This window comes from Schistocerca serialis, chromosome 2, assembly GCF_023864345.2.
Source record: "Schistocerca serialis cubense isolate TAMUIC-IGC-003099 chromosome 2, iqSchSeri2.2, whole genome shotgun sequence".
NCBI classification, from domain to species: Eukaryota; Metazoa; Arthropoda; class Insecta; order Orthoptera; family Acrididae; genus Schistocerca; species Schistocerca serialis.
The window spans coordinates 247,704,415-247,727,824 of record NC_064639.1 but is presented as its reverse complement, the minus strand read 5'-3'; the positions used below and the strand labels follow the sequence as shown (position 1 = coordinate 247,727,824).

General features: G+C 40.4%; 2 protein-coding genes across 4 annotated transcripts in view; both read left to right on the top strand.

Moving 5' to 3' along the window:
- LOC126457002 (dehydrogenase/reductase SDR family member 11-like) overlaps window positions 1-23,189 on the top strand; it is a 45,475-nt gene extending 22,286 nt beyond the window's left edge. The window contains exons 4-6 of the mRNA XM_050092969.1: window positions 2,879-3,008; window positions 7,472-7,600; window positions 22,573-23,189. Coding sequence (XP_049948926.1) covers window positions 2,879-3,008; window positions 7,472-7,600; window positions 22,573-22,614 — 301 coding nt within the window. The 3' untranslated portion in view covers window positions 22,615-23,189. The remainder of the gene's footprint in view (window positions 1-2,878; window positions 3,009-7,471; window positions 7,601-22,572) is intronic.
- The window catches only part of LOC126456997 (dehydrogenase/reductase SDR family member 11-like), a 604,547-nt gene that overhangs the window by 56,919 nt on the left and 524,218 nt on the right, over window positions 1-23,410 (top strand). The window lies entirely within an intron of this gene.

Here is a 23,410-nt window from a genome sequence, read left to right as displayed (position 1 = left end):
ACTTGAGCTAATCTTGATCGTTTTCTTCATGTGTGGTACCATAACCAAACATTTGTTATATTTTGAAGTTTTCCACCTTTGCTGGAGATTAAATGTCTTTGTACCATTTTTGTTGGCGATGATTTGCTGTCGATTCTGATGAGGACAACACTGGCACCCAGTCACTGAACTGTTCACAGAAACTCTGTGTCCTATCTTCCTATTCTTAACGAGTCCTATTCCTTTTGTACCATTTTATGATGCTGTAAACTTTACCATACATTTATCTGAACAAAAATACTAATCTTCTTTCCACTTGACTTCGCGAACCCCCGATATATCTGAATTGAGTCTTTTTATTTCGTTCTCAGATTTACAAGCTTCCCTACAACGCTCAGCCTTCTAACGTTACAAGCTCCATTTCATAGAACAGTGTCTTTACGTTGTTTATTCAGTTCTTATAGTTACCTACCACTTACAAGCCCCCTCCCCGGCCCGGGATCCAATTGGAGGATTGAAACGGATTCTTTTGCCTTGATCAGCAAACACTTTTTCCAATAACAAGCTACATATCCTTTGCATACACATTATGCGTCTTTAATGCAGTGTTTTGCATTGCCTTTTGCATCCACGTGCCGTTGATCACCGCTGATTCTTCCACCTTTTTGGGGAAGTTTCCCAGCCCAGGGTCAAGAGAGTGACCTCAGCCTCTGTCCGCTCCCCCGCCTATATTGATAAGGCCACTGTCAGAGAGGGGGGGGGGGTTACTTTTTATGGCGGAAGTCTTCAGCCGCCATTACTGATGATTTATATTCAAAAGCAGTGGCTGGGTTTGGCCCCGGAACATCGTTGATTACTTGTCAGAGATGCTATCCCTAGACTACAGTCACTAACTATCTAAGTATTGTTATTATGATCAATCTAACTTACCAGCTGCAACGATCAACTCAAGTAAGCGTAAAAATGATTAATAGAACCGGTTGTTGAGTTGTCTTATATAGAGCAGTTGAAAAACAACTGAACGAACAAGGAAAAAAATAGAGAAAAACCAGCCTGGAATGATTTTGGTTAACTAAATAGACATTTGATAAATCAGCTGGCAACGTGAAAGTTTACAGTGGGTATGTCTTACCATTTTCAATTATGCAAGTAAAACATGGACTTTTAATGAGATAGCCTTTCAGCAAGTGAGAGTTGTTCGACGATCAGCGGAGAATTTCATTTTGGCAGTGGGGACCACAAACAGAGACACAAAATAAACACGCCAGGAAACAAATCGAAACTGAGATTCCGACTGTACTGAAAATTAAGAGAGATGGGCTTGTGAATGATGGATGCACCAAGAAAGGAACAAGATGACGATATAATGAAAGGCGCGTTCATGACACGTGATAACATGAACTAGCGATATGGATCTGTATAGAGCTGAGTACGTTATACATCCGGCCGTTATGGCATTAGAGCTGTGCAGACGATCAGTGCAATCAAATTCCAGCAATATCTATGATTCACATTCCTGATTAAATTACTTTATCTGCGCCTTCCAGGTTAACGGCAGGCCGATGAGAAGAACCAGACACTTGACCACGGTCTCCACATGCACCGCGTTATATATGAAACTGTGGTGCAGTTTACAAAGTCAAGAATGAATACTGTGTTTACAGAGCACCTGCCTGTAATTGGTGTCACAAAAGTGATAGTATGACAATTACTGAAGTAAATGAAAAAAAACGTAAATTAGTTACAAACTACGGCGTGCACACATTCATTCAACATGTAAACGTCACTACTGATACTCGGATTTAGGTTACGGCATGTTCGATATGCCTGCCATCATTGACGATGAAGTGGCGCAGACGAATAGCGAAATTGTGCATGACCCGCTGAAGTGTCGGAACATCGATGCTGTCGGTGACCTCCTGAATGGCTACATTCAGCTCAGTAAAGGTCTTGGGGTTATTATTGTAGCCCTTGTCTTTAATATAGCTCCACAAAAAGGAGTCGGATGCGTTCAGATCCGGAGAATATGGCGGCAAATCGAGGTCCCTGCCAGTGGTCTCTGGGCTCCCCAGAGCCAGAATGCGGTCCCCAAAGTGCTCCTCCAAGACACCAAACACTCTCCTGTTTCGATGGTACCGAGTTCTGTCTTACATGAACCACATCTTGTCGAAATTAGGGTTAATTTGGGTAATGGGGATGAAATCATCTTCCAAAACATTCACGTACCGTTCAATAGTCACCGTGCCACCAAGGAATATCGCACCGATTATTCCGTGGTTGGACACTGCACACCACACAGTCATCCGTTGATGGTGAAGAGACTTCTCGATCGCGAAATACGGATTATCAGTCCCCCAAATGTGCCAATTTTGCCTATTGACGAACCCATCCAAATGAGAGTCAGCTTCGTCCCTAAACCAAACCGTACGTACACATAGTCTTTCCCATCATGCCCAGCGGCCAACCGTGCAGTTGGAACGTCCTATACGCAAACCGTTCATAAATTATGAAAATTTTATTTCTTGTTGTTCAATAATTGTCACCCTGTATGTGACAAAAAAATCCAATATTATTTGCTGGTACTGGAAAGTATACAGGATTGGAAATTACCGACATTGGAGTGAAAACAAAATAACCTGTGAAATGTGTTCCTCAAGTCACATTCGATATCTCAAAAAGGGACGTCAACGCGGAGTCGATCAATTGCTTTTTCGTAGCTGTTTTTGGCCTCTAATAGACCAGTAACTGTACCTAGGTTGAGACCTCTTTGTCCGTTGGAAAACGATGCCAGAAAAAGTTTTTTCATTTTCAGTGCTTTCCACATAAATATCATAACTTTTTTCTGTCGATGATATTCATTGTATTTATGATCTACAAACTGTTATTTTCGTGTTCACAGCATATGTGGACACATCCTACCATTTAACAGCGACGTTGCAATGTACTGCGCCAGTAAGCAGGCTGTCAAGACGCTGCTAGAGGGCCTTCGGAAAGATCTCGTCGCCAGGAAAAGCAAAATTAGAGTCGGCGTGAGTTTCTAATTGAATTTTTACATTGCATGCTAATTTCAAATGCATACTATTGATACTGTGAAATTCATTCCTTCATAAACGAACGATTTGCGTATATAGCGTGGGCCATTGATCATGACCGGGTCAAATATCTCCCGAAATAAGCGTGCGGTTCTACGCGCCACAGTCTGGAGCCGAGCGACCGCTACGGTCGCAGGTTCGAATCCTGCCTCGGGCATGGATGTGTGTGATGTCCTTAGGTTAGTTAGGTTTAAGTAGTTCTAAGTTCTAGGCGACTGATGACCTCAGAAGTTAAGTCGCATAGTGCTCAGAGCCATTTGAACCATCTGAGCCTATGGCTGCACCATCTAGCGGGCCGATGACGAGTAATTGCTACTTTTATCACTGTAGTCATATGTTGAATAAATACGAGCGGATTTCAAAACATGAGTTACACATGTCAAATTGTGTCACGTAGCAGTGTCACTTTGAAGCATAGTGCAGCGTTCCACAAAAGTATTTTGTTTGCTATAATCAAGAGGATGTCGTTATCAGGAGAAAGAAAACTGGCGTTCTACGGATCGGAGCGTGGAATGTCAGATCCCTTAATCGGGCAGGTAGGTTAAAAAATTTAAAAAGGGAAATGGATAGGTTAAAGTTAGATATAGTGGGAATTAGTGAAGTTCGGTGGCAGGAGGAACAAGACTTCTGGTTAGGTGACTACAGGGTTCTAAACACAAAATCAAATAGGGGTCATGCAGGAGTAGGTTTAATAATGAATAGGAAAATAGGAATGCGGGTAAGCTACTACAAACAGCATAGTGAACGCATTATTGTGGCCAAGATAGATACGAAGCCCGCACCTACTACTGTGGTACAAGTTTATATGCCAACTAGCTCTGCAGATGACGAAGAAATTGAAGAAATGTATGATGAAATAAAAGAAATTATTCAGATAGTCAAGGGTGATGAAAATTTAATAGTCATGGGTGACTGGAATTAGGTAGTAGGAAAAGGGAGAGAAGGAAACGTAGTAGGTGAATATGGATTGGGGCTAAGAAATTAAAGAGGAAGGCGCCTGGTAGAATTTTGCACAGAGCAATACTTAATCATAGCTAACACTTGGTTCAAGAATCATAAAAGAAGGTTGTATACCTGGAAGACTCCTGGAGGTACTAAAAGGTATCAGATAGATTATATAATGGTAAGACAGAGATTTAGGAACCAGGTTTTAAATTGTAAGACATTTCCAGGGGCAGATGTGGACTCTGACCACAATCTATTGGCTATGAACTGTAGATTAAAACTGAAAAAACTGCAAAAAGGTGGGAATTTATGGGGATGGGACCTGGATAAACTGACTAAACCAGAGGTTGTACAGAGTTTCAGGGAGAGCATAAGGGAACAATTGACATGAATGGGGGAAAGAAATACAGTAGAAGAAGAATGGGTAGCTTTGAGGGATGAAGTAGTGAAGGCAGCAGAGGATTAAGTAGGTAAAAAGACGAGGGCTAGTAGAAATCCTTGGGTAACAGAAGAAATATTGAATTTAATTGATGGAAGGAGAAAATATAAAAATGCAGTAAATGAAGCAGGCAAAAAGGAATACAAACGTCTCAAAAATGAGATCGACAGGGAGTGCAAAACGGCTAAGCAGGGATGGCTAGAGGACAAATGTAAGGATGTAGAGGCTTGTCTCACCAGGGGTAAGATAGATACTGCCTACAGGAAAATTAAAGAGACCTTTGGAGATAAGAAAACCACTTGCATGAACATCTAGAGCTCAGATGGAAACCCAGTTCTAAGCAAAGAAGCGAAAGCAGAAAGGTGGAAGGAGTATATAGAGGGGCTATACAAGGGCGATGTACTTGAGGACAATATTATGGAAATGGAAGAGGATGTAGATGAAGATGAAATGGGAGATACGTTACTGCGTGAAGTGTTTGACAGAGCACTGAAAGACCTGAGTCGAAACAAGGCCCCCGGAGTAGACAACATTCCATTGGAACTACTGACGGCCTTCGGAGAGACAGTCCTGACAAAACCCTACCATCTGGTGAGCAAGATGTATGAAACAGGCGAAATACCCTCAGACTTCAAGAAGAATATAATAATTCCAATTCCAAAGAAAGCAGGTGTTGACAGATGTGAAAATTACCGAACAATCAGTTTAATAAGCCACAGCTGCAAAATACTAACGCGAATTCTTTACAGACGAATGGAAAAACTGGTAGAAGCCTACCTCGGGGAAGATCAGTTTGGATTCCGTAGAAATACTGGAACACGTGAGGCAATACTGACCTTACGACTTATCTTAGAAGAAAGATTAAGGAAAGGCAAACCTACGTTTCTAGCATTTGTAGACATAGAGAAAGCTTTTGACAATGTTGACTGGAATACTCTCTTTCAAATTCTAAAGGTGGCAGGGGTAAAATACAGGGAGCGAAAGGCTATTTACAATTTGTACACAAACCAGATGGCAGTTATAAGAGTCGAGGGACATGAAAGGGAAGCAGTGGTTGGGAAGGGAGTAAGACAGGGTTGTAGCCTCTCCCCGATGTTATTCAATCTGTATATTGAGCAAGCAGTAAAGGAAACAAAAGAAAAATTCGGAGTAGGTATTAAAATCCATGGAGAGGAAATAAAAACTTTGAGGTTCGCCGATGACATTGTAATTCTGTCAGAGACAGCAGAGGACTTGGAAGAGCAGTTGAATGGAATGGACAGTGTCGTGAAAGGAGGATATAACATGAACATCAACAAAACCAAACGAGGATAATGGAATGTAGTCGAATTAAGTCGGGTGATGCTGAGGGAATTAGATTATGAAATGAGACACTTAAAGTAGTAAAGGAGTTTTGCTACTTAGGGAGTAAAATAACTGATGATGGTCGAAGTAGAGAGGATATAAAATGTAGACTGGCAACGGCAAGGAAAGCGTTTCTGAAGAAGAGAAATTTGTTTACATTGAGTATAGATTTAAGTGTCAGGAAGTCATTTCTGAAAGTATTTGTATGGTGTGTAGCCATGTATGGAAGTGAAACATGGACGATAAATAGTTTGGACAAGAAGAGAATAGAAGCTTTCGAAATGTGGTGCTACAGAAGAATGCTGAAGATTAGATGGGTAGATCACATAACTAATGAGGAAGTATTGAATAGGATTGGGGAGAAGAGAAGTTTGTGGCACAACTTGACCAGAAGAAGGGATCGGTTGGTAGGACATGTACTGAGGCATCAAAGCAGATTCAGAAGGATGTAGGTTGCAGTAGGTACTGGGAGATGAAGAAGCTTGCACAGGTTAGAGTAGCATGGAGAGCTGCATCAAACCAGTCTCAGGACTGAAAACCACAACAACAACAACAATAAGGTGTAACTTACTTTTTGAAATATCCTTGTACATAAAAGGTACTGAGCATGTGGGTTACTGTGACACCTTCCATTCGAACCACGAATCAACCTCACCAGTGTGATGGAAGTGAATTCCAATTTTTTTTAATTGTCTGCTGAAGATACCATGAAATCCAGGTTCTAGGTAATAATTGTACTTAGCTTCAAGTACATCCTAAATGTTTCTACAGTTCTTACACTCACCACAACCAAGTCTAAGCATCCAAGGAATAGTCAGCGCATGGACTATGCTGCTGGTCCCGGCGGAGGTTCGAGTCCTCCCTCGGGCATGGGTGTGTGTGTTTGTCCTTAGGATAATTTAGGTTAATTAGTGTGTAGGCTTAGGGACTGATGACCTTTGCAGTTGAGTCCCATAAGGTTTCACACACATTTGAACATTTGAGTAGTCAGCGTTTCACGTCGATAGTGTCTCCTACTTTCAAATTTCTTTCTTCCGATGTTTTCACAGGCGAACGATAAATCTATGACACAAATGTTCGCTTATGTTTACAGCTCGCGCTCACTCTCAACCTGAAGTATCAGTTTTGTTATCAATTATAAATTCAGAATGTGTTACTCACAGAACGGTAAGCTCATTATGATCTTGAACATTTGAATTTGACTGGTAGCAAAAAAGGAAAAAAAATCTCTTCCTCTTTTCTTTCCGCGACAATTTAATTTCAAGCAATAAGCTAAAACATAAATTTCAGACTCGATAGTCTTGTCTGCGACATACTTCCTTACTTTCGTGTTCAGCATTTCACGATGTGTTGATATGAAGTGATACGTAAGTCGTTTGCGAATAATACATTTTCTGTGTCATGCTGCTCACATACATAAGAGTCTTAATGTACAGTTATGTTAGGAGTAAATTTTAATAACTCACAATTCAATTTCTTAAGAGTTGTTCATTTTTATGTTGATGCCTTAAATTTGCTAGGTTCACGGTTGCATAGTTCCATCACGCTTTACCGAGGCTATCGCCCTGCAGAGATCTGATAGGCATTTACGCTCAACATTTATTTCTGAGATTTTGCGTTTGAACTTTGATAACTAAAAGTGTAACTTTTGACTTTCGTTTATTACTCGCAGGAGATTTCTCCGGGACTTACGAGAACGGCAATCGCTAGCGAGAAGATATACGATATATTCCCGTGTATGGAACCAGAAGACGTTGCAGGTGCTGTTGTTTACATGTTGTCCCAGCATCCTCGAGTACAGGTAACTATATCTTTTACAAGAAGTTTTACAATAGAATAGTGTGTGAAGAACAGAAATCGTATCTATATAGACTATCAAAGCACGTAATGTGTTAAACCCCCTGGTGTTCTTGAGGCGGAAAAATGGTTTGATGTAGCTCTCTTTATACCAGCATAGCTACTGCAACCTGTTTGCACTAGGCTATTGTATTCAAGCTTTAGTCTCTATCTACAATTTCCTCCCCCCCCCCCCCCTGCCACCTCTCCTCCCCATTCATAAAATGACATGACGATTCCTTGACACCAAAGGATGTGCTCCATCAACAGTTCTCTTCTTTTAGTCAAGTTGTGCCGTAAATTTCTTTCTTCTCCAATTCAATTCAGTACCTCCTCGTTAGTTATTAAATATAAGAATCTAATTTTCAGAATTCTTCTGTAGCACACATTTTAGAAGTTTCTGTTCCCTTCTTGTCTGTACTGCATGTTATCCATGTTTCACATCTGTACAAGGGTACATTCTAGACAAATATCCTCAGGGAAAGCTTCCTAACACACAGGTTAACGAATTTCCCTTTTTTCTGCAAGTGCTTTTCTTGCTACTACCAGTCTGCATATTAGATCCTCTCTACTTCGACCGTCGCCAATTATTTTGCGGACCAAATAGCAAAACTGATCAGCTACTATAATCTCTCATTTCCTCATCTCATTGTATCAAAATAACCTGATTTAATCCGACTACATTCCATACCATCGTCTTACTTTCGTTCATGTTCATCTTTAGCCTCAAGGCACTATCCATTCCAATCGACACTCTTCCAAGTCCTTTGCTGTCTCTGACATAATTACAATATAGTCAAAAAACCTCATTTATTTCTTCTCCCTGAACTTCAATTCTCTTTACATATTCCTCGTTGGGTTCCTTCAGTGCTCTCTCAATGCTCAGACATCAGAGGTTTTCATCACTCCCTTCACAACCACTGTTTCTCCTTCACAACCTTCGACTCTTGCACTTGCAGTGTGGTTTCCGCACAAGTTGAAAAGAAGTTTTTGCTTCTCGTATCTTATACCAGTAGATTTCAAAATGTGTATTCCTCCATTGTCAAAAACTGCCTCTAAATCCATAAATGCTATAAATGCTGGTTTGTCTTTCCTCAATGTACCTTCTAAGGTCAGTGTTGACTTGCGTGTTCTTTCATTTCGCCAGAACCCAATCTGATCTTATGCGAGGCCGGCTTCGACCGGCTTTCCATAATTCGTGTCAGTATTTTGCAGTCAAGAGCTATTAAACTGACGATTCCGTAATAGTCATGCTTGTTATGACCTGGAATTAGAATTATTACATTCTCCTAGAAGTCGAATGCATTTCTCTTATCATATATCACGCATATCAGGTAGAATAGTTTTATCATGTTATGTTCTCCTAACGACCGAAATAATTCTGAGGGAATATCATCTGCTCCAGAGGCCTTGTTTCGAGTTAGCTCTTTCAACTGTCTCTCAGATTCTTCTCACAGTATCATATCTGCCAATTCACCTTCATCTACTTCCTCTTTCCTCTATGTAATATTACCTCCATATTCATTTCCCTTGTGTAGCCTTTCTATGATGTTCTTTCGGCTTCCCCTACTTTGCTTAGTACTGGCTTGCCATCTGAGCTCTTTATGTTGATACTGTTTCTTCTTTTTTCTCCAAAGGCCTCTTTAATGTTCCCGTAGACGACATGTAGCTTTCTTATAGATATGGATGCTTCTACATCCTTGCATTTTTCTTGTAGCCATTTCTACTTTGCCATTTCTGACGTCTTGCGAGTCTCATTTTTAGACGTTGTAATCTCATGCTTGATTTGCTGAATTTCTATGTTTCATCCTTTCATCAGTTAAATGCAATGTATTTTGTGGTATGCATGGGTTTCTATTGGTCCTTACGCTTTTTTCGTATTTCATCCTCTGCCGTCATTGTTTCATCTCTCAAAGCTACCCATTCGTTTTCAGTTCTATTCGCTTGCCCCGTTTCAGTCAATCGTTGCATAATGCTCCCTCTGAAAATCTCAAGATCATCTGATTCTTTCAACTTATCAGCGTCCCATAACCCTAACTTCCTACCTTTCCGCAATGTTTTCAGTTTTGATCTGCAATTAATTACCAATAAATTATGGTCAGAGTTCAAATCTGAACCGGAAATCGTTTTGCGGTTCAGTATTTGGTTTCGGAATCTATGTCTTACTGCCTTATAATCTATTTGAAACCTGCCGGTGTATCCAGGTCTCTTTTCATATACAGGATTCTTTCATGATTATTAAACGAAGTATGAGCGACGACTAAACTGTACCAGGCGGCTTCCTCTTTCGTTCCTTTCTCCCCAGTCCTTGTTCCCTACTACTTTTCCTTCTCTTCCTGTTTCTGCAGTCAAATTCCTCTCCCTCATAACAACTGAATTTTGGTCTCCCTTAACTATCTGAATAATTTCTTTTATCTTCTCACATATTATTTCGATGTCCTCACATGTGGAGCTACTTGGCTTGTATTAATGTGATGGGTTTTGTCGTCGTGTCTGTCTTGGCTATGAGAATGCTTCCCTAGGCTCTTCATAGTGCCTTACTCTTATTCCTATTTTCTTATTCATTATTATACCTACTGATGAAATGCACCTACTAGATTTTGTATTTTTAACCCTGTACTCACCAGACCAGAAGCCCTGTTCTTCCCGCCACCGGATTTTACTGATTCTCACTAGATCTAACTTGAAGTTTTCCATATCCCCTTTCAAATTTCCTAGCCTACATGTCCGATGAAGGGATCTAACATACCACGCCCCGACCTGTAGAACGTTGGTCTCTTTTTTTCCTCGTCACAACAATCTGCTGAGTAGTTCTCGTCCAAAGATCCCAATAGGGACTATTTTACCTCAACGGTATTTTACACAAGAAGATACCATCATCATTTCACCATACACCAGAACTGCATGCCCTCGAGAGGAATAACGGTTGTAATTTCCATTTGCTTTCAGCCGTTCGCAGTACCAGTGTAGCAAGACCATGTTGGCTAATGTTACAAGGCCAGATCAGGAACAATAGATTAGACCAGCACCTCAACAAACATGCCTCCGTTGTGGTTATACCTTCGGTACGACTATCTACTTTGTCGATGCACGCGTGTCACCCCTATTCCACAGGGTCCATGGTTTACGGTAGTAAAACACGTAGTTTTACACAGAAAATAAATATGTACAATATTTGGAAGGGTATATAACACATTTTTAAAAGAGTACGAAATGGTTAAAAGATAAAAGTACACATTAAAACTTGCATGTGGTGCATCAAGTGAGGTGGCAACATGGTAATACAGTGGATTCGCCTTCGGGAGGATACCAGCTCAGACTTCCAACCACCCATCCAGACTTATGCTTTCCAGAAATCGCGTAACGCAAACGCCAGAATGGTTCCTTGGAAACTCTTCGCCACACAGAACTTCTGCTCTGTCTCTAATTACCTCGTTGTCGACAGTACAGTAAATCCTTTGTTTCTTTATTTATTTTGTAATGGTGGGTAGTGAGGGCCAAATTCTTTTACATTAGCTTTGTAGCTAACGCAATATAGTGACTGCTAATACTCGCATACTACGACATTTTAAGAAACCGAAAATCTCATTCGTAGGAATCAAAATGGGTTCCCAAAGCAACTATCATGTGAAACGAAGCGCAGTCTGTTCGTCCATGGGACCCAGAAAGCAGTACATACAGGCGCCCAGGAAGGCTTTCGACACATTTCCGTGCTGCCGTCTAATGAACAAACTATGAGCGTATAGATTAACAGGCCAGCTGTATGATTGGATTGAAGAGTTTCTAGAATGCAACATGTCATTCTCAACGGAGAGAAATCTTCATACGTAAGACTAACTTCGCATGCAACCCAAGGGAGTATTATAGGATCATGCTGTTGTACGCAGAGAACTCTCAACGCGAGAAAACTGTAGAGAAATGCGGGAAGACCTGTAGAGGATCGACACTTGGTGAATGGATTGGCTGTTGACCCTCATATAAACAAATGTAACACATTACACATAAACAGGAAGGAAGATCCATTATTGTTTGATTACACGATTTCATAACGATCACTGGAAGCAGTCATATCGATAAAATATCTCGGAGAAAGCCTACAGAGCGATTTAAAGTGAAGCGTCCTCGTAAAACTAATCACAGGTGAGTTAGGTTCCAGACTGAGAGTCACTGGAAAATCTTCACGAAGAGTAATCCAGCCACAAAGGTGTTAGTTTACAAAACCCTCGTTCGAACATTACTTGAACATTACTCATTAGCCTGGGATCAGTACCAGATAGGACTGATAGTAGAAACAGAGAAGATCTAAACAAAACCAGAGTGTTTCTTTACAGATTCATTTAGTAAGCGTATAAACATCGCAGTGATATACAGCCAACTTCAGTGGCAGACAATGCAATAGAGATGTTCTGCATCATAGATTGGTTTACTGTTAATGTTCTGAGCGTATGCATTCCTAGAAGAGTCAACTAATATTTTGCTTCCTATTACGTATATTTTGCGAGAAAAACCATGAAGTTAAAATCAGAGAGATTGCAGCTTATACAGCTCTTCCCGCTGTTGTGCCAACATTTTCCCCATCAGATTTCCATCTGTGGCGAGGTGGAACAACATGCCGTGTGTGAAATTCCACTGTAAGGCCCAGAATAATGTTAAGACAGCATTATTCAAGACACCAGCCCATAACAGTGGTGTGTGAGGTTACCTCATGCCATACCCTGATGCTGTGCCACCTCCACCACTATGACCAGAGGCATGGCCCAGTCATAACAAGCTGAGCAAACCTGAAATAAATACTCATCCCCTGGACCTGTCTTCGACTACTCTCGATGCCGAGAAATGCATCACAACCGCCATCACTGTGAGGTGGGCCACGCAACCTCATCTACAACCAGGCACCATTTTCACTAGCTGTTGGTCTATGAACCATTCCTACACCAGACACTGCCAGTGTTTAGAGAGGGGTCACCCAGATTGGGTCTTCTCCAGCCTATCATAAATGAGCACATTATCATATGATGTCTGGCCATGGGTTTGAAGAATCGTCGAATGGCATGTAGCTGAGCATTACTGGAGCCATATGCGTACAGAGGATGTGAAATAAATTTCGAAACACTATATACAGTATAACAATGGACTCAGCATATTCCTCTGCAAAGGTCACTGGAATTTAGTAAGTCTTTTGAAGTGATTGGCATGGACATTTTAGGGCCTTGTGACAAACACCGGTGGAATCGCTGTATTATGGCTACATTGGCTCAGTTTTCTCTTTATGTGGAAACAATAGCTATCTCGAATCAGCAGGCTGACACAGTGGCACAGGCTGACTAACTGATTGCTGAAGTCTGGTGTTGTGGAAATGTTAACTGTAGATTATGGCACCAATTTTTCGTCAGAATCAATGAAAGACCTTCATTGTCTGTTGCATATTCGTAAATTAAGAAGTACATTACATCCATAGGTGAATCGGAGAATAGAACGTGTGCCTAGGACACTAGGAAAAATACTAAGCCACTAGGTGAGTTGCCATCACAGTGGCTGGAATTCTCTGTTACCACACAATGTCACACCTTATAATCATAAATTCTCGTAGCTTATACAAGGGAAGATCAAAATGTTCCTGTTTGAGGGCGTTGTTGCAGTGTACATGCAACGCAGCACGACTGATGTATAGGCAACAACATGTAGGTGAGGGATTAGTGTGACATTCATGTCTTTACAATGTGCGCACAGAAAATGTGGAAATGTGAACTATGGCGGTGTTATTACTGAATGTGTCCAAGCAGGACCAACATGCTGTTATTCTTTTCTTAGCTGCTGAGGGACCAACGCTGTTAGACACCATTGGAGAATGGAGACTGTCTATGGGACAGCATGTTCGTCGAACACCACCATTATGGAATGGTGTGCCAAGTTACATGCTGGTTGCAACTGGACACAGGGCGCTGGTTGATCTGGGAGAGATCAGAAGTTATGCCAACTCAAGTGGCAGACACTCGAGCACCGTCCTATAGTTCTAATCTCTCCCCATGCGATTATCACAACTCTGATCCCTTGAAAAGACCTTGAAGGGTCGATGATTCCTCTCAGACGAGGATGTGCAGCAGGCAGTTATGGACTTCTTCACACAGCAGGACACCAGATGGTTATTTTCAAGTCGAATAGGTTAATTTCCATCTTTTGCAACAACAATTATTAAGATCAGATGCGTTTAATTTTATTCTAAAGCATCATCAGTGGTCAGGCTTTTTGTTGTTCACTTCATTCTTCTTCTTCTTCCTCCACGTCTATTGGTTGGAGTTTTACAAACAGCACTAAATATATTTACGTTTCTGTGTTGAGAAGTATCACCGTCCTCTTGCTATTTCGTGTGTTTGGTTTTCAATAGCTACTGAATAGCAAAACAAAACACACGAAATGAAGAGAGGACTTTGATACTTCTCAACACAGAAACGTGAATATATTTAGGGCTGTGAAAGTACTATTTGCAAAAACTCAACCCATACAAGTGGAAGAAGTAGAAGAAGAACGAAATAAACAACAAAAAAACCTGACTGCAGTAGATGCTTTAGAACAAAACGTAACGCATCTGTTCTTAATAAGACTTTCAGTACAGTTGCAAAAGACAGAAATTAACCTGTACGACTTGAAGATACCTGTTTGGCAAAACTGCTACTAATACTGTTAGTTATTTAATTTTTCTTACGTTTCGCAACTGATTTCGTTTTTTAGACCATTGTCTAGTGATAATCTGTACAGAAAAAGCAATTAAAATGCAATTTCCTTTTGACAGATCAAGAAGTAAGAGAATGCATGATTATGAATCCCAGAGCTGCAACGTTATGCACACAACCAAAAATTCATGAAATTCACCGGTCTATCTGACTTCTGTTAATAGTGTGATAGCACTTAATATATCTTATGCAAAAATCTCAGTTATTTACTCAAAAAATTATCCACCGTAAACTACACAAGAATTAATCGACCAAATCAAAAATACAAGCATTCCTAACAACAGCAATCTGGTTCCTATTAATATTACTTACGTATGCAAAAATATTGCTATTAAAAAAATCAGATATAATTGAGAATAATTAAGTACAAGAAACTACGTCCAGAGAAAATTTGCGACCTTATTCAGTTGTTGGAACTAACTCTTTCTTATAACTACTTCAGCTTTCAAAATATGCTCACAACCAGATACTTTAGTCATGGACAGCTGCAAGGTAGGAGCCTTGGCAGACATATTTATAAGCCAAAGTAAGGAATTTTTTTGAGAAATCTAAACAGATAGTTGACAAAGTCATTTACTATTAGCAGGTCGGTGACACCTCAGGCCTGCTGAACGCTACAGAGGAGGACATTGCTAAGACGCATTCACAACTAAATGGTATGCATGATAAGGTCGGATTCATCAGTGAAGTCAAAGTAAATATCAGTACCAATTTAGTGGATGTCACAATAAAACAAAAGGTTTCAATGCACAAATCCGGAACTTTTCATTAACCACAACTGAACACACATTAATCAGTAACAGACCATGCCATACAGAAATCCATAAAAAGCATAATTTCATGCAGTATTATACAGAATGAGAAATCTTCAGCTTGAAGAAGATCATATTAACAAAGAAATTAAAATCCTTGAAACTTTGGCAATGTGAACGATTTCGAAGCACGAATAATTAAAGAAATGCAGAAACAGAAATGGGACATTAAGCAACAGTCAGCCACCAATGACGTTATTCTAAAGAGAGAAATCACGAAACAAATAATCCAAGTGCATTCATGATGCATCTTACACCCTGCAAAGAAACTTGCTGAAATATTGCCGATGAACTCCAAATCCTTCATCATGCAAAGAAGTAGAGGCAAATGAATATTCTATGCGAAATAGTGGTATGCTGTTTACAGCTAATCAAAAACAAAATGGCAGTCTCATTCATTGTTCCCACAGTAACAGTTAGGATTAATCATTCATAGTTTCTTCACTAACAGGAAAAAATATGCATATTTAGTAAAATTTTAAATTTTCGAACATCTCATTTGCTACATCTTTAAAATTATTTTGTTTTTATGAATGAATATTGATGACTAAATCTCTGAAATTGTTACACTGCCCTTACTTTTATTCTTTGGACAGCAGTATATCTTTACACGTGTGCCACCTGATGTGCATAAATTAACTGCCAAAACATCAAGCGCACCTAAGTTTTTGTAAGCAAAAAACGAATGGAAACACTAAACGTGAAGACACTGCCAATTTTATAAATATTTCAAGTTTTGTAGATAACTATATTTCCGCTAATTTACTTTCACACCATTGTGTTTTCCATTTTGTAGCGTAAATATAGTGTGCTTTTCTGTACAGATGACTAGTGCGCAATGGCTTAAAAAGCCGAAACCGATTATGAAACGAAAGAAAAGTTTAAATAAATAACAGCCTCAGGGTGGATAAATGCCTCATTCATTTAGTAAGTATACACTGAGGTGACAAAGTCACGGGGTAGCGACATGCACATACACAGATGGCGGTAGTGTCGCATACTCAAGGTATAAAAGGGTAGTGCATTGGCAGAGCAGTCCCCCCCCCCCCCCACCCCCACCCCCCCGAGTCCTTTTGTATTCCCCTCCTCTGCCTACCCCACTTTCTGTCGCGTCTGCCCAGCGCCCCCCACCCCTCTGATGGGTCCTCATCCTCCATCAGCTCCTTTCCCAGCTCCCCCCCCTTTTTTATTTTCCCATCATCTGTCCAGTCCCCCCCCCCCCCCCCCCACCTGCTCTCGGCTGTAGTATGTCACATTTGCCAACTTTTTAGCGCAGTGCTCCAGTGACTGTTCAATGTTGTTCGTCTTTCTCGTGTTGCAAACAGAAACCATGCTGTCGCTGAGTGTGAATTTTATGTCTTTTGCGAACAGAAACCAGACTGTCGCCGTGTTTTTTTAATTGTCTGTCTATTGTTTTACCTGTCTGCTTTGTATGTATTTTCTTAGCGTCATCATCCCTCTGTTCTTTGTTTTAAGTTCCACGATTTCTTTTCGCCATGTTACTCTTTAAGTCTCCGATTTTATCGCCTGTTTTTATTATTTATTCTCTTCATCTATCTAACAAAGTCTGTAGGCTGAAGAGCGGCATACTAAGCTGCTGCCAGCCCGCCCCCTTCGGGGGGAATTGAAATTCAATAAAGAAGAAAAAAAAAAAAGCAGAGCAGTAATTTGTACTCAGGTGACTCATGTGAAAAGTTTCCGACCTGATTAGGGCCGCACGACGGGAATTAACAGACTTTGAACGCACATTGGTAGTTGGAGCTAGAAGCATGGGACATTCCATTTCGAAAATCGTTAGGGGATTAAATAGGCCCAGATTCACAGTGTCAAGAGTGTGATGGCAATATCAAATTTCAGATATAACATATCACCTTGGACAACGATGTGGCCGACGGCCTTCACTTAACGACCAAGAGCAGCGACGTTTGCGTAGGTTTGTCAGTGTAAACAGGCAAGCAACACTTGGTGAAATAACCGCAGAAATCAATGTGGGACGTACGACGAACGTATCCGTTACGACAGTGCGGCGAAATGTGGCGTTAATGGGTTATGGCAGCAGACAAGCGACGCAAGTGCCTCTGCTAACGGCACGATAGCACCTGCATGCTTCTCCTGGGGACCCTAGGCGACTGAAAAACCGTGGCCTGGTCAGATAAGTCCTTATTCCAGTTGGTAAGATCTGATGGTAGAATTCGAGTTTGATGTAGACCCCACGAAGCCATGCACCCAAGTTATCAAGAAGGCAGTATGTAATCTGTTGGTGGCTCCGTCATGTTGTGGGCTGTTTACATGGAATGGACTGTATCCTCGGTCCAACTGAACTGATCGTTGAAGGGAAATGGTTATGTTCGACTACTTGGAGACAATTTGCGGTCATGGATGGACTTCACGTTTCCAAACAACGAAACGCCATGTCACCAGGCCACAACTGTGCGTTGCTGATTTGAAGAATGTTCTGGACATATCGAGCGAATGATTTTGCCATCCAGATCGCTCAGCATGAATCCCAGCGAACATTTATGCGACGACATAATCGAGAGGTCAGTTCGTACACAAAATCCTGCGCCCGCAACACTTTCGCATTTATTGACAGCTATAAGCGGCAATATGGCTAAATATTTCTGCAGGGGACTTCCAACGACTTGTTGAGTTCATGCCATGTCGAGTCGCTACACTACATCGGGGTAAAGGAGGTCCGACACGATATTAGAAGGCACTCTATGACTTTTGTCATATCAGTGTATGGCTGTTATATGCCCAAAAAAGGAATATGGGTTATGTGTGAAGCCTACAGTAAGTCTAACAGTCAGATCCTAGCTAACGATATGTCAGCAAATCCTAGGAAGTTGCCATCGTTTCCAGAGTCAATAAACGGCTCCATATCTTCTATCCAATTCTCGTGGATCAGTCTGACTTTCACACTGAAAGCAGAAGAAATAAAGTCCAGTTATTAAATTCTTCAAAAGTACGTTCAGTAATGCGGGCACTATAATACCAATATTTGACTGCAGCCGGCCGGTGTGGCAGAGCGGTTCTGGGCGCTACAGTCTGGAACCGCCGGACCGCTACGGTCACAGGTTAGAATCCTGCGTCGGGCATGGCTGTGTGTGATGTCCTTAGGTTAGTTAGGTTTAAGTAGTTCTAAGTTCTAGGGGACTGATGAACTCAGAAGTTAAGTCCCATAGTGGTCAGAGCCATTTGAACTTGACTCCTTCCGTTTTCTATTCTATTTTATTACTGTGACACATATGACCTACACGATAAACGAGATAATCACTCCGTGGTTTCTGTAAGAAGCTTCCATTTCTGTCCGTAATCTGCGCTGCTGTTCCTTATTTTCAACGACGTTGTCATCGGGGGCGGGGGTAGTAGTTTGGCTGAAGATTCATAAACAGTTATTAATGTCCCATCTTATTTCTTCAGTTTGGAAAAGAAAGCTGATGATTTAGTTTTGTTTGCTACAGTTCTTGGGGCATCCACCGGACACCATCAGTTCTGATAAGCTTCCCAGTGCTTCAGCCTCCTTTTGGTTAAGAGCTCTTTGTATTAGCGTTCAACACTCGTGCAATGTTACAGCCTTCTTGTGCGTTCTACTTCAAGACCCTCTTCATATACCTCTATCTAGCTTTATTCTCAGCCTTAAGAATGGTTTGCCATACGTTCTTCGTTGATGCTGGGATTATATTGTTCCCTGTCATTTGAATGTCAGAAACTTACTCTTCCGATTTTCTTTATCCACGTCAAACCCTACGCAATTTATCGGTCGAATCTACAATTTAGAGTGCAGCAAGAGCCAGTTTGTTATCCAGACTGCAGATATTCTTTGCTGTAGCATAAGTTAAGTAAAGAGAACATCTGCCTTTGCTACAACTGGCCACCTCCTAACCTTCTCTCTTGCGTGGGCGAGGTCGACTTTGTATTTTCAAATGAGGAGACCCCCTTTTATTGCATCTTCGGATTTTACGCCAAAAAAAAAATACGTACGGTTTGCTCAAAACATTGTTTTCCATTCGTGGTAGATGGCGCGGTAACCGACAGATATCAAGTGTGCCTGGTTTTGCAATTAAGAACCGACGCATTTGGTTTTACATTTCATTTACGATATAAATGTAAACCGTTGTTTTCTAAAGGTTGATTGTTGTTCAAACTTTACTTGAGTGTTGCAAATGTACAGTACAAATGTACTGTACAAATAATATTGAAAGGTCTCTGTTGGATTCCTTTCCTGTTAATTTCTTAAATCTGTTGTCATTTGCGGCATAAATTCCTCTTCTAAATTTACTGTGGCGTTTCTGACTATCTGGGAGGAGACTGAGTAGTGGAACGTGTTACTTTTACACGTGAACAAGAACGATCTGTCACACTACTACACTTTATAACACAGATTATATGTAATTCATGTCACACAGTCTCATACGTAACCTACATCCGCTTTCTTTTATATACTGTATATGAAAAGATACTGTCATCCTCCTTCCCTTCTGTGTGAGAGGATGAATGAGCAAATGTATTTCTAGTTGCATGCTTGAGGGTAGCACACAAGCCTGTCTGCTAGAGAACAGTAGGACCAACGTCGGAACAGGTAGGTACGCTTTCTAAAAGCAGAGAGGTTTCTATTCTTAGTATGGTCCTGTCCGTCCCTTGTCATGTTGGTATAGGAAGCTGCCTCTCTGGTCACTTCCGTTTCGTATACGGAAGCACCCTTTGTAGGAGCCCAGGTCAGTCTGTCCGCGGCGAGCGTCTGAAGTGGTAAGATCTCCGGCTAAGCGCGTGTCTGCTAAGTCCGTAGGGCAATGGATTTCTTAAGTTCAGCCTAACTGAAAATTTAATCACCCTTATTTCAGGTTTAGCTCTAAAATATCTAATTTTATCTTAAATTGCTACGCAGTGTAATTCGAGTGTGAAGTTCACAATATATTCCGGTAGTTGCTTTGTCACTACTTTGTGAGTAAAGTGGAACCACGTGTTGATCAGTAACTCTAACTAAGATCATCAATCTTAAATGCGAATGTGCGTGAGATTATAACGTCTCGTCTTGACAATATTTTTCAATATAGCAACTTTTCTTTATGTTCAACCCACGTGGGGTGTACTTTGTGAGACCAGTACCACGTGCTTATACAGTTGTTTGACCCATCAGGTCAATAGTAAGACGATAGTAACCAGTTCAAGGTTTTTCTTTTGTAAATTGCTTTTCGATCTAATTTATTTTAATTATCAGAATTATTGTGGTGTTACACTCTTTGTGTAAGCCAAGTTGACCACGTGAAGCACGTGGTGTAATCATCAAAGTAGCCCTCAGCTATTCTTTTCGGGAAGATTTCACAGAGAGTTAATATGAATTTAGTATACCAGTGTGTGGTAATTACATGACGGACAGGATTGCGCTACGAACGTAACTTCTTTGGGTGAAAATTGAATCGGTTGGTTGTGGTTAATTTCCTCTTGCATATGTTTCAACGTTCTTCGTGTGTTATTTTATGAATGCAGTGTTGTATGCCGTCTCCAAATCTTGGCTCCATATTTGATGTGTTCCGTAAGATTACAATCTCACGTTGTCACAATCCTAAATAAGGCACCAGCTCAGTTGTGAATCGAGTTTAATATGCTGAAATTTCAATGATCAATGTTAAAATAAATTTCCAAATATAAACTGATTTATTTCTTTTTATTTAAATTCTCTTTTTATATACATACCACCGGTTGTCGTATGACTACTAAAAGATTATAATTAATGTTAGTCTGGTTGGGAATTTGGTAAGCTAGACTGGATACCTGGTGAAACAGTTGCTCAGTAATGCAAGGTTAACTTCCCCAGACAGCTCACAGCTTTTAACCCGCTTTTATTGTCTATCAGCACCGCTTTCATAGCAAATTAAAGTAACAACATTACAATATGCCTAGACATTCACATTTCTGGCATGTAAGTTACTTGTATGGTAATGTGGTTTTCTGTCCCTACGGGGTTGGTTGTGGTGAGTCCCCAAATCATCGGCATGCTTGGTTACGTTGGACGCCCCGGAAACCTCGCCGTCAGGGTGACTGATTTCAGTGTGTATCTCCAACCAACCATCGTGACTCTCGCGCTGGCCGCTACGCGGTACCGGCGGAATACAAACCGCAACCATTGCAATGAGGTAAAATGTCCATGAAGTGATAGTGACAGGAGCAAATGCCACGGATACTCACCGAAAACAAATTCTCCAGTGGTAAGAGACAAGGGAACTCACAGAAATCAACACCCCAATTGTGAGAGGCAAGGGAACTCACCTGTATGAACCATCCCGATGGGAACAGAATATCATAACATCCACGTTGTTGTTCCTGAATCACGCTAAACGTTGTTTCTAACTAGGTATTGAAACGGCTAACCATTGCGTACTGTGCAAGTAAAGTTGCACCACTAAAGTAAATATCGAACAGAAGCACCAACCGTTAGAGCACAAAGGTTAGAGCGCAAAGGTGGAAAACAATAGTTAGAGTAAACCATACGCATTTTTTGCATAGAATCGGAATATGCAATAAAAAGGGGTGTTCACATTTGAAAATACCAAGTTTATCAGGCCCACGCAGGAGCAGTGATTAGGTCCCTCCCCTTTTTTTTTACAATCGTACTGACCAACTAAGATCAAGTTAACAACTCCATTTCCTCTTTTTCATTTGTTGTTTACTATTTTTTCAGTATTCCCTCATTTTCTCTCCATGAAGTCTATTCCTTTCTTCCGTCCATGTTGTTCCAGATTTTTGATTTCTTCTGCTTTGTAAGCCTTCTAAATTCAGATATTTTATTTTTAAAACGGTTTCTTTCCGCTGTCTCTGATTCTTTGATGTTGTTTCTTTCTAGATCTTTCCTTACTTCTGTAATCCATGCTATTGTCTATTTCTTCTTCCAGAAATATAGGAGTATTTGTTTTGTTAGTCTATTTCCATCCATTCGGTAGAGTGTCCGAGAAAGATTTATCTTCGTTTGGCCATTACTTCAGATATTTTCTCTATATTTTTGTAGATCTCCTCATTACTTCTTATTTTCCAACCATTTACTGTTTTAATTGCACCCATTATTTTTCTAATAATCCTTCTTTCCAGTACCTTTAGTTTGTCCATCTTATAGTTCATCATTAGGCATTCAGATCTATATGAACATTCTGGTCGTACCACTGTGATGTAGTGTTTTAGTTTTGTTTTTCCCTTTTACTTATATTAACTTTTCATCTAGGACATTTTTTTCGTACAATGTCTTTCGAGATATTTAGTTGTCTCAGAATAAAACCAACACCCTGTGTACTTTCGCGTCAGGCGTTAATATGAACAAACCTTTAGACCATCACCTTACAATTTCTGCTTTCGTTTTTATTTCAACTAATTTTACTCAAGCAATTTTATTTTTGTTTCAGGTTCATGAAATAATCATCCGTCCAACTGGCTTTGATTACTGAAGGCACCATTTTCCAGGAGCAACGTATACATTCTCTTTATTACTTACCAGTGCTTGCAGTCGTGCCGAGACATCACAGCAGGTTTCATCACAGCCGGAAAAGTGAAACAGCACATGAAAATATTTAGAACTGCTTCTAATACCTTCAGGGAGAATCGTTATTACAAACATTTCCATAACTGTCAATGAAATGTAGGGAAGACATCTGCTACAAAGAATAAGCTCCAGATGTCTGTTATCATGTAAATAAGTTCTGTAGCACCTTTATGCCTATTTGAATAATTGCAGTACCAGAGTGTCATTAATATACTCCATAGTCATATGAGGCACTGCATAATACTTCTGAAATTTTATTTGAAATTTGTACTTTACGTGGCGTAGGTGACCCAACAATAAAACAAAAAGTTTTATCTTTTATGTACTTGCAACCTACAGTCCCAAATAATAACGTGTATATTTGATTTGTGCAGAGATTATGCGAACATGGTTCAGTAACCTCTTTTAAATGTTGCTACACTCAACTATTGCTTCTCCGTATATTTACTTCTTACTAAATTTTGAGGTGAATGACATTTCCATTTTTCGAGCCAATACCCCATTTCACAACATCAGTATAATGAATAAAAGCGATGTACATTAAAAGTGAGTTATTTACTTATTTTTATAAGTGTGCCCACTACTGAGGAAGACACTTTTTCATTAACCTGTTAACAATCACATAATGTTCAACTAGTAACAAAGAACGGCATGGAGAAGTTATTAGCGACTAACTTCATCTATAGTACCAACAAAATTTT